Source organism: Cannabis sativa, chromosome 7, assembly GCF_029168945.1.
Source record: "Cannabis sativa cultivar Pink pepper isolate KNU-18-1 chromosome 7, ASM2916894v1, whole genome shotgun sequence".
In the NCBI taxonomy this organism is placed as follows: Eukaryota; Viridiplantae; Streptophyta; class Magnoliopsida; order Rosales; family Cannabaceae; genus Cannabis; species Cannabis sativa.
The window spans coordinates 51,756,085-51,767,845 of record NC_083607.1 but is presented as its reverse complement, the minus strand read 5'-3'; the positions used below and the strand labels follow the sequence as shown (position 1 = coordinate 51,767,845).

Sequence of the window (11,761 nt, the reverse complement as noted above, 5' to 3'; positions counted from 1 at the left end):
TTTACTATTGTTTGTACCGAAATGATAGAAAATTCTTATCATCTTCATTGTTGAGTGTTGCTACCTTTGTTCTTGTCATCTAATTCTCAAGTAATCAACAAAGAAGAGGAGTGCCATGGTGGCTGAATATTTACTGTAACATTGATCCCAATTTCATCTTAGTTTTCTCTTCTATTAATTTGTCAATGTTGTATTCAGGTTTTACATTTCTTGTGTCCATGATTAATTAATGTTCTTGAAATCAATTTTAGATTAACATTTGTGTGATGGATGAATCACAACACAATCAAACTCATTTGAAACCAATCTTCTCAAACCAAACCCAACTCAGGAAAGCTCTTTCTCACCAAGGGAATAAGTGTCACCACACCACCAAGAAACAAGGAGTTAACTGAAACTTGTATTGCTTTCTTTACCATCTGGTAGTCTGGTGAATAAATCTTCTTCAAATTTGTCTGCGATGTATTGCCATCTATTGAGAAGCTTGTTAGCACTTTGTGCCTAGTTCCAGTTGACTGTAAAGACAGTCACAAATGATAGAATTGGAACAAGTTCAAGTTTCCAAGAGGGAACTCAAAAGCTTGCTCTTCGACCGCCGTGAATGACCCAAAACAAATCTTCCCCCATAGATTTTCTATCAAGAATTCTTTCTTCCATGCCAACTATTTCAGCATCTTAATCTTATGTTATCAGCTGCAAGTCCATATCTTCTTAACATAGTCAACAACTATAGTTGCTTAAGTACATGCTGGGAAGCCAAGATTGTTGCTTTTCTCAGCAATCTTATAGTAAAAGTACACTAAGTTTTGTTTTCCTTGTCAACATTAATCGATTGGAGATTGATTTGATTTGAGTATAACAAATGGGACTTCAAAGACCGAAGATAGACCCTTGTAATCATGTCCACTACTTCGACTCTAATCTGCATTTCACATTTTCTACAGCAATATATGGTGGCTTGGACATATGGAAGTGATGCAGTGGTGTGATAAGAACAAAGATGAAGAGAAACAAGGTTTTAGGAGTTACATGATTTTTGACATATTGTGTAAGTGTTTCGAAGAATGATTATGATCGGTAAGGCAATGAAGGAAGTATTTGTGAGTAGGAAGTGGATATTTGCCAACGAAATTGGGACAATGCATGGACATTGAAATAATAAGAAGAAAAAAACACAAAAGAGATATTTTTATTAGACTTGCTCATCATGGTATTTACTTTTTAAGGATATCTAGCTAATTTTCCTTGCAAAATAGTGAAGATGAAGAGTTCATGTTTGTAACTTATTCTTTATGTTTCGTTGGAATTGGAAAAATTAGCTACCCCATAAAGATGGCGCCTGTTTAATGGCTTGATTTAATGTATCTTGTCCCAGTATGATAAAAATTATAGACATTATCTAAACAAAAGATACATATAACACATACATAACTAATCTTGGATGACAGTTCAGATATAATTTATTTGGTAAATTAGGTGCGAAATTAGGCAACTCTAGGAGGCGTTTGGTTGGGAGTAGGAATGGGAATGGGAATGAGAATAAGAATGGAATAAAATTTAAAATGCATAAAAAAAATTGATAAAAAAATAATTAAATTTTTTTTCTTGTTACATTGGAATGGTCATTCATTCCTTTTTAAAATGGAATAGCCATTCCACCAAAATGGTGGAAAGAGCATTCCATTGGAATGCCATTCCAATACTTTAAAATGCAACCAAATAAAGGAATGGAGTGAAAATTGTTTCCTTTCCATTCCATTCCATTTCATTACCTCCAACCAAAAGTAAGTGTTTTTTTTTTCTCTTCTGGGGAAATTATACAGCTCAGACAACCAACATACATGGTTTTCTCTTCTGGGGAAATTATACAGCTCAGACAACCAACATACATGGTTTATAAAATAAAAATAGTCCTTGTAAAACCCTCCAACTCTCTTTGTCGTTTATTTTGCATTACATTAGGACTGAAAATAAAAATATTTGATGGAGGCTTTTACGAATAAATATTAACATAAAAGAGTAAATAAAAGATAAGAGTTTTTGACCACAAATTGCAAAAAGAGGGCAGATTTGACTAAACCAAACCCCTTTTTTGGCGTTGCTCTTACGAATTTCATTTTCCATTTTTTTTTTCAGTACGAGCTAAACAGAGAAACCAGAGAAAAGAAAAAACAAAGAAACAGACAAAATAGCCCAAATAACAAGCTAGACGGCACTCATATAGTGAGTACCTTTTTCACATAATATATCATTAGAAAAACCCAAATTCAAAGTTACTTCTTGAGACTACCACGAATACCAGGGCGGGGCTTGGAGCTCTCGACGGCGGGAACGGTGGAGTGACGATTCACAAGCTTATCCTCTTCGAATGGGATCTTCGGGTGGCGAGCCTCGTGATGAATCTGCATCGATTTCAAATCAGGTACGGTCGTCTTACAGAGTGGGCACTCAAACTTAGCGTGACCACCCTTTTCGATGCCGGAGCGATCGGCTAGCCCTGCCTTGCCGCCGCCGCGGTTGGTTGTGGCTGCATCGATCTTAGCGGCGATTTCCTTCGTTGTGTGTTTCTTCGGCTTCGCCTTTCCAGTCATGGTAAATATGATCGGATCTTAGAGAAGGGTTTTTGTAGATTTCTTATCAGGGATGATAATTTTTCCCCAAAAAAAAAAAAAACAGAGAAAGACCAAGATTTGAAACCCTAATGAAATCGAAGATAGAGTTATAGCTAAATTGAACGATACACGACAAAAGAAATTCATTTCTCTTTACTTCACTAAAGTTAAATGGTAATATTATAATATTATTAAATATGACAATTGCACTAAAACAATCACTCTCAAAGTAGGCAATATCCTTGTAGCATCATTTGAGAGCCTCTAAAACTAAAATCCCTAAAAGTTCAGGTAGAAGGGGAAAATGGTGAGCTTGAAGTTGAGCTGTGAAGAACTAAACCAACCCCACTCTCCTATCATCACAGATAATTGCATCAAAATCGAAGAGTCCATGGCTGGTGGAGATAGCCGCATCTACGTTCATCTTCCAGAGACCAGGCGAGGGATAACATACATTCACATTGGGCCAAAAATATTCTGACCAAAAAATTTAATCACAAATTTTGTGTGTAAGAAAGTTGTGATTAAAATGTCTCTCAATAAAAATAAAATTGCGTCCAAAACTCATTTTAGTCACAACTAATCTTTGTGACTAATAAATGTTATGATTCTCTACAATTAGTCACAACCACAATGTAATCACAACTTATTTATCTTGTGTTCGTGGTGGGGATGATGTAATTTTTGACTATTTTTTCAAACTAATCTGCAAATGCGATTATTTTAATTTTCTAAACTGCACTCTCACTGCGAAACTATAAAACTGCAAAAATTGTACCGCAAAAAATCTTGCAGTGCGATGCAGTTTTTGTGATTTCTGCGGTTTGGATTATCACTAAATAATTAAACTATCACAAATATAACAAAACTTGAACAACATTTGTCAAAAATACCATAAGGCTTGAGAATAAATATGAAAAAAAATTAAGTTTCAAAAATACAATAATTAGTAGATTTTGGTAGGGGTGAGCATCAGTCGGTTTGGTCGGTTTTTTTCTATATAAAAATCCAAAATTCAGTTTTTCGGTTTGGATTGGTGCAATCCGAAAACCGACCGACCAATCCATAACCTATATTAAAACCGACCGTTTTGAACCTCGGTTTGGTCGGTTTAAACCGCCCAAATCGAACTTTTTTTTTTAAAAAAAAACAAAATAATCCAATTTATTCTATAAATATATTATTCTACATTTTAGAACTACAAACATACAAATTAATTGTTCAAAACATAATTATTTTATTCTTTTAACTTTAATATTAATAAAAAAATAATATAGTATTTTTTTATATTATTAGTAATTATAATACATGAAAAAAAAACTTAGGTGGCGTTTGTTAACACTTTTTAATCAGTTTTTTGTTTTTAAAAGTAGAAAAGTGAAAATATTTTTCAAAAACATGTTCTATAAAACTGTTTTTACTTTTCAATTTTATAATTAGAAATCAAAATTTTAAAAACAAAAAAAAATCACTTTCAATATTTTTTTAAACAGTTTTTTTCTTAATCAATCTTTTAGATTACGACCAGACCCGGACCCTAATCCCCTCCCTACAGCCCTGGCGCTAAACCCGGCTTTTGACTTGAACCCGAATCCGACCCCAGATTTAAACCCGAATCAAAAAATAAAAATAAAAATGAACTTTACAGAACACACTTTTGTTTTTTGTTTTTAAAATTGAAAAACAAAAGTGGTTATAGACGCATTTTTGTTTTGCAAAAATAAATTTTTTAAAAACAAAAATTTTACTTTCATTTTGTGATTAAAAAATTAAAAAACAAAAGTGTTACCAAACGACACCTTAATAAATTAAGATATATATGTATAACAGTCGGTTTCGATTTTTTCGGTCGGTTTATTACAAAAAAAAAAAAAAACCGACCGTTTAATGGCGGTTTTAACCGTTAGAGGTTTTTTCGGTTTTCGGTTTCGTCAGTTTCGATTTTAATGGTGTTCGGTAGGTCGGTTTGAACGATTTTTTTGGTTTTCTGGATTTTATGCTCACCCCTAGATTTTGGGTTGGACATTCACATCTTGGACCTAAGTAAATATAAAAATTGGTATTTTTATAATGTGTGGTGTGGTGCGGTTTGAACCGCATATTAACAATTAAAAACCGCAAACTACACTGCACCGCGCGGTTTAGGAAAAATTCAAACCGTGACTGCACCGCAAAGAATTTCAAACCGTATTTTTTTTACGGTGCAAGTGGTTTGAACGGTTTGATAAACACCCCTACTTTAACCAATAGGCACTAAGAGGGCTCCTCCCAAAGTTGTAAATTTCATTTTATAAATTATTTTTATATTTAAATAGCTTTTTATATTAATTAATATATTTATTAATAAATAATGATTTTTAATTATATTTTTGATATAATAGTATATGATACCCTGTTCAGAGACGACGAAGAAAATAAATAAAGATATTTAAAGTATTTTAGAGTATCACAGCCAAACAAAAATATTGAATTTAAATTTAGAAATTAAAGGCTCGTTTGGTACGCCGTATTGTAATGTATTGTATTATATTGTGTTGTGTTGTATTGTATTGTATTGTATTAGTAATATTTAATACAATACAGTGTTTAGCATTGACTTGTATTAATTGATTGTGTAAAGTTATAATGTATTTTTTATACACTCGATCCCAACACCAACTACGGGTCCGCGTCCGGGTTTCGGTCCGAGTCCGGGTCTAGGTCTTGGTCCTGGTCCCAGTCCGGGTTTGTGTTCAGTCTGGGTCCGTGTCCGGTCCGGGTCTATGTCCGATCCGAGTCCAGGTTCGGGTCCGGGTCTGGGACCAAGTCCGGTCCGGGTTGGGTCTGGGTTCGGGTCCGAGTCGGGTCCGGGTCTCGAGTCTCGGGTTGGAGATTGGTGCTGATCCAAAATCCTTTGTAAATATTATAATACAAGCTAATACGCACCATTTATTATGTATTAAATAATACAACATACATTGTATTAAAAAATTTGGTCGTAATAATTAATACAATACATTGCTTTATCCAAACATAGTGTTATTTATTATTTAATACAATACGACCCTTATCCGGCTACCTAAGGAACCCTAAAATAAAATATAAAATATGATGAAATTATATAATCGTTAAAATCCAACTATGTCTTCCTCAAAAATTGTCTTCCAACTGACCTATGCCAATGATTACTACTTGAGTAGATGATCCATGATCACTAAAAAATTTGAAACTTTAAACAAAAAAAAAAAATGCAAGGCATTAAGTAAGTTATTATTTGGTTGATACTTCTCTTCATGTCATGTGTTATGAATACCCTTTTAGGAGTAGTATTATAAATTTAGAAGATAAAAATATTAATTATTTTCTTATTCTTGTAAATTAATTATACAAATGCAAATTTTCTCTTCATGTGGTCCTTGTCGAATTTTGTAGTGGTTGAAGTATCTAGAATCGTAGAAGAAGTACCAATAGTGGAATCGGTTAGAAGAGAGTGAGGACTAGGGCTGAACATCGGGCGGGTTTACCGGGTTTCGGGTTGGCGGGTTTCAGGTTCACGGGTTTCGGGTTCGAAAAATTGAAACCGAACCCGGACCCGAATAGGGCATGGGTTGGCGGGTTGGCGGGTCACGGGTTGACGTGTTTCGGTTGGTCGGGTTTAGCGGGTTGGCGGGTTGACCCGGTCAACTCAGTCAACTCGGTCAACTCTTTAAAAAAAAATAATTTTTATTCAAATAATTATTTTTTTTATTTTTTTATTTATTAAATTAAGCATATATAATATAATATATAACAATTTGTTCATAGTATCTATTATTGAAGGAAAAAAATACATAATCAATCCAACCAACAAACAAACAACCTATTTATCAAAGATTCAAATCAAACTTCATATTCATGTTCATGAATCATGATAAAAGTGAAAACTAAAATATTTCAAAATACATCCATATCCAATATCCATAGTCCATAAAAATCTAAAGTCCATATTATATATATATATAAAGAGTAATAAAAGAAATATATATATAATATATTTATAAACCGGGTTGGCGGGCGGGTTCGCGGGTTCAACCCGAAACCCGGTACCCCTAAAATCTCAACCCGCCAACCCACCCGAAGGGTACCGGGTTGAACCCAACCCGCCCGAAACTTTTTTAAAAAATTTTTTTTGCGGGTTCACTAGTTCGGGTTCGGGCGGGTTGCTCGGGTTCGGGTCAAACCCGTTCAAAATGTTCAGCCCTAGTGAGGACTATCCAAGTAACCCAGGAGAGAGAAACAATCGAAGAATAGAAAAAGAAAAGGGATCGTGATTCGTATCGCATGAAAGAGAGCAATTTGAAACATTAATTCTATTTTATTTTTATGTTTTTTATGGCATTTTTTTTTATTTATAAACAAATATATTTAGTTTGTTTGGTTAACAAATATCATATTTGGTGACATTAAGTTCATTTCATATTATTTTCAAAAAAAAAAAAAAATTGTTTATTTCATATTAATGTAAATTTTTTCTTTTCTTCCCAAAGAACTCTTTTTTAGGGGTTGTTTTTTTTTACAAAAATATTGGATTTTAGATAAAAATTTATAATTTTACTGCTACACGGAATTTTTTTTACAAAAATACTGTCTTTTTATAAAACAATCATAAAATAATAAAACAGAACAATTAAAAACAACAGTAAAACAACTAAGAAACAACCATGAAATAATAGTGAAATTTTAATACAGTGCATAGTATAAAACATACACAATATTTTTGAGGAAAAAAATACACTATTTTAAAAAAAAATTATACGTCACAATAAAAAAAGAAAAAAAATTAAAAATTATGGTATATGGTGTAAAAATATATATTTTTTTAATTCATTTTCCCCACTATCTAGATGGATTGTAGTATGTGTTGACTATTGTGGGATTGGACCTATTTTCTATACGACTTTCCTTCTAAGGGTTAAGTAAGTCTATGTCCCTTTCAACAAAAAAAAAAAAAAAAGTAAGTCTATGTAGCCCACTAAGGTTGGTTATTCTCATCAATTGGGGCCTGGGCCATAACTTTCTGAAGGCCCATAGTCAATCCAGACACACTATTGACCAAAACCCCTTGCCGCCCATGAAGAGAAGAGAAGATAAAAATAGGGAAATTTACAAAAATACTGAAATTTGGGTTAACTTTTACAAAAATACTGTCACAGGGAAATTTTTTCAAAAATACTGTATTTTTATAAAACACCAGTAAAACACAAAGCAGTATAACTCAAAATAACAGTAGAAAACACCAGTAGAACACCAGTGAAAATTTAACACTATATATACTGCAGTATGAAACTTATAAAAAAATACAGTAAAAAAGTAAAAAATACCGCCTGGCAGTATTTTTGTAAAAATATGGCAAAAGTTAGTATACCATGTAAATTTCCCTAAAAATATTAGGGGTTTTTTCATTTTTAAACTTCAAAACAGTTTTTTTTTTTTTTTACATTTCTACATAGAAATTTCTATTACAACTAGCGCTGCAACCTAAATTGCAATAAAAATCGTATAGAAACCTCTATTGTAACTAGCACTGTAACTGTTGCTCCTAAATTCGCCCAATATACGTGGACCAGTCAAGAGGGGACACGTGGATCAAATTACTTGAGAAGAACTGCTAAGTCTTTGTATGACACCAGGAAGCATTATTCGCATGGGTCCCGGAAGATGTACCCGGAGTACAAGGTACTCCCGGAAGCGAGCATAGCTTAAAGGCACTCCGGATGTGTCGATCTCTCCCGAGAAATCAAGTCGCATTTAATGCCGCATGGGAGGAAGCGTGTTGGGCCGTAACACGCAATAAAGTCCGACGGCACAACCCCCAAACAAGAAGGCGACAAGAATGATCATTTAAGTCTAGCGACGGCTACTCTGCGAAGAGTCACGTCAATCATAAGACAAAAAGGACATTCTCCATAAAAACCCTACAACACCTAGGGATTTGACCATGCATCACCCATGGTATATTCATCGGAAATGCCCAACTTTATGGATTCTTACAGACACATATGTAAGAACAATTCTAGGGATTACCCCACCAAAACACTATAAATACCCCCTCAAAGCTCATTTAAGGGGGTCGGAGGATCTTGGCTGCTTAAGAGCAAGAAGAGAAAAAACTCACCAAGAACATTCTTTGTATTAAAGAGGGAAACATTCTCCCAAGTGTAGAATCTGTATTAAAGATATCCATAAATAGCAGTGGCTCGTGGACTAAGGCTCATTAACGCCCCAACCACGTAAAAAGTCTTCATCTCGTTTTCTTACAGCTCATCATTACATTCATATTTTACTAGTTGCCGAAAACCTCGGTCAACATTTTGGTGCTTTCATTGAGAGCTGAGGAAAGCCGCTTCACAACAAGCATTTAACTTCACAACAATGGTGGAGACAAGAGCTACACGTCACCCTCGCCCTCTAGAAGACGCTCAAGACCCCAATGAAGAGGATGTAGCCTCAAGGGCAGCAGAGGAGTCCGAGGAAGAAATTCCAGATGAAAACCACGAGGAACACCTCGACGAGTACGCTTACGATGATGGAAGCTACCAAGAGCTGGTGCTCCTCAGACAAAAAGCTATCGATCACGAAGCTGAGATCGAAGCTCAGAAAGTGCAAAATCAAAAGATGCATGAGGTGATGCTAGCCATGCAGAAAGCCATGGAGGCAGCTGGCATTCACGTGCATCCCAAGGCAATGGCCGCTGGACTCGACAGGGACCCAGCTACGTCTTCGCCTAATTCCCAGCAGCAAAGGCCTAGGGAACCTAGCCCTATAAGGCACCCTGCTGAGGAAAACCAAACAAAAAACCCTACTTCTGTCCCTGGTCGAAAGAAAAAGGCGCAGGATCCGCGTAAGGTCCGCTCAGATTTCCCTAAAGGGAAAGGTCCGCAGAGGGGCAAGCCCCAAAGAGGGAGTCTTGGCCCTCAGGACCGAGGGGACCGGAAAAGCGTTTCCGTGCACCAGGAACCGGGGGGTAGAGGAAGAGGAGGACAGAGATGTCCACCCATTGATCTGAGAAATCAAATCAATGGGAATCAAGGTGACCTCCGGGATCACCTTGATCAAAAAAGATACAGACCCGAAGTCTCCTCGGGTACTGTAAACGAAGGGATTATGGCAGAGCTTGCCATCCTTCGAAAAGATATTGCCCGAGTCTCCGGAGGCGGAAGGGAGATGACTCCGACTCGGACAAAGTGAGGACCGGGAGCCCCGTGCCAAGCATATCCCGGAGGCGGAGCTCCCTAAAAACTTCAAAATGCCCGAAATGGCGGCATATACCGGGAACTCCGACCCGGTTGATCATTTGTCACGATTCAACCGAGTCATGACAGTCATGCGGGTCAGCAATGACGCCAAATGCCTATGCTTCCCCCTCACTCTGAGCGGTTCGGCGGAGGAATGGTTCAAAAAACTAGAACCGGGATCGGTGGGATGTTGGAACAAACTCCAAACCAACTTCCGGAGACAATTTGTCGCCGCCAGGAAGGTCAATTTGGAAGTTAGTGCCTTGACTAACATCAAGCAACTACCCACCGAGACCTTGAAAAATTACATCAAGAGGTTCCGAGAGGAAGCCTCGAAGACCAAGAAGGTCGATGACGGACAACAGCTTGCGCTTCTCCAAGCAGGAATCCGCACTGGGACTCCCTTCTGGAACGAATTACAGCAAGAAGGCGCTGCTAGCCTTCAAGACTTCCAGAAGCGAGTCCAAAAATATATTAACCTCGAAGAAGCCCAAATCGTGGCTTACGGAGGCTATTATCCCACCGGGATAGCAGGATACATGCCAGGAGTATCGCCCTCGGGTACTGTCCCGACCGCGACCCCTCCGATTAGTGGCATACAGTTTTCTGCTACTCCCGGATACGACCGAGGCCAAGCTACGCCCCCGCATCTTCCCATTACGGCAATCCGTCCGGGTGAATGGACGGGCTCCTTCACAGCTGCCCCAACCGCTAGCTTAACAGCCCTACCCAAGGGTCTAAGCAAAAGATCTTCCAAGGGCGACCCGAACGGGGGAGAAGCGCCAAAAGAAGGGGTACACACCCCAATACACCCAGTACACAGAGCTCACGGACTCTCAGGAACGTGTCTATTTTGCCACAAGGCAGAATACGCATTACCGGAGGCCCCAGCCATTGTACAGGGACAGCTCCCGGAGAGATCCGAGTAAAAGGTCCGAATATCACAACGATATTGGCCACAGCACCAACGAGTGTAAAAATCTCAAAGATGAGATTGAGAACCTGATCCGGTTGGGCCACCTCTATGAGTGGATCAAAAATAGGTTGCCCCACCTTAACCCGGGGCAGGTGGCAGGGGGCATGCCTTCGGGAACACCAGGGGGTACAGCAGGAGCATTGCCTCCAGCTGCTCCCGCAGGTGACGCCCAGCATATACCCGGACTACCGCCCCGGCCTAATGGACGGGTAGCCATGATCTCCGGAGGTCCCCATATCGGAGGAAACACTCGAAAGGAGCGAAAGAGATATGCCGAGGCCGCAAGGCACAGTGAGGTGTGGGAGGTCACTCAACTCCCAGCTCAAAGGCCTCGGCTAATGGACCAGCCCATAACGTTCACGGAAGAAGACGCCAAGACGGTGCGCTTTCCTCATCACGACCCGCTGGTCATAGAGACCCCCATTGCAAATAAAGTGGTGGCCAGGGTCCTGATTGATAATGGAAGTTCCGTTAACTTGCTCTTCAAAGAGGCCTTCACTGCGATAGGGTTGACCGACCGGGACTTCTCTCCTAGCGGATCGCAGCTCACAGGGTTTAACGGGACAACTCTAATCCCGATGGGAAAAGTCAGGCTCCCAGTTACCCTGTGCCCGGATACTCCCCAGAGCACGTTCAAGTATTGCACCTTCGTGGTAGTAGACTGTCCAACAGCCTACAACGCAATCTTAGGCCGACCGGCCCTCGTCGACTTTGGTGCAATAACTTCCATCCGACACCTATGCCTAAAATTTCCTACCCAGGAAGCCGGAGTCGGAACGGTGAGGGGAAATCAAGGGGAGGCCAGGCAATGTTACAACGTTGCCACCCACTTGCCAGTGCTCATGGTCCGGGGGCCCCCTGAAGTAGAGAAGGCTGAAGAAGACGAGTTGGATCCTCGTGTAGGATCCGAAAGGGTCGTA

General features: G+C 38.6%; 1 protein-coding gene across 1 annotated transcript; it reads right to left on the bottom strand.

Annotated features, from left to right (window-relative positions):
• Positions 1-1,991: 1,991 nt before the first annotated feature.
• Positions 1,992-2,769, bottom strand: LOC115697944 (protein METHYLENE BLUE SENSITIVITY 1). Its single transcript, XM_030625121.2, has one exon. The coding sequence runs from the start codon at positions 2,589-2,591 to the stop codon at positions 2,274-2,276; it is 318 nt and encodes a 105-aa protein (XP_030480981.1). The 5' UTR covers positions 2,592-2,769; the 3' UTR covers positions 1,992-2,273.
• Between the last annotated feature and the right edge of the window lie 8,992 nt (positions 2,770-11,761).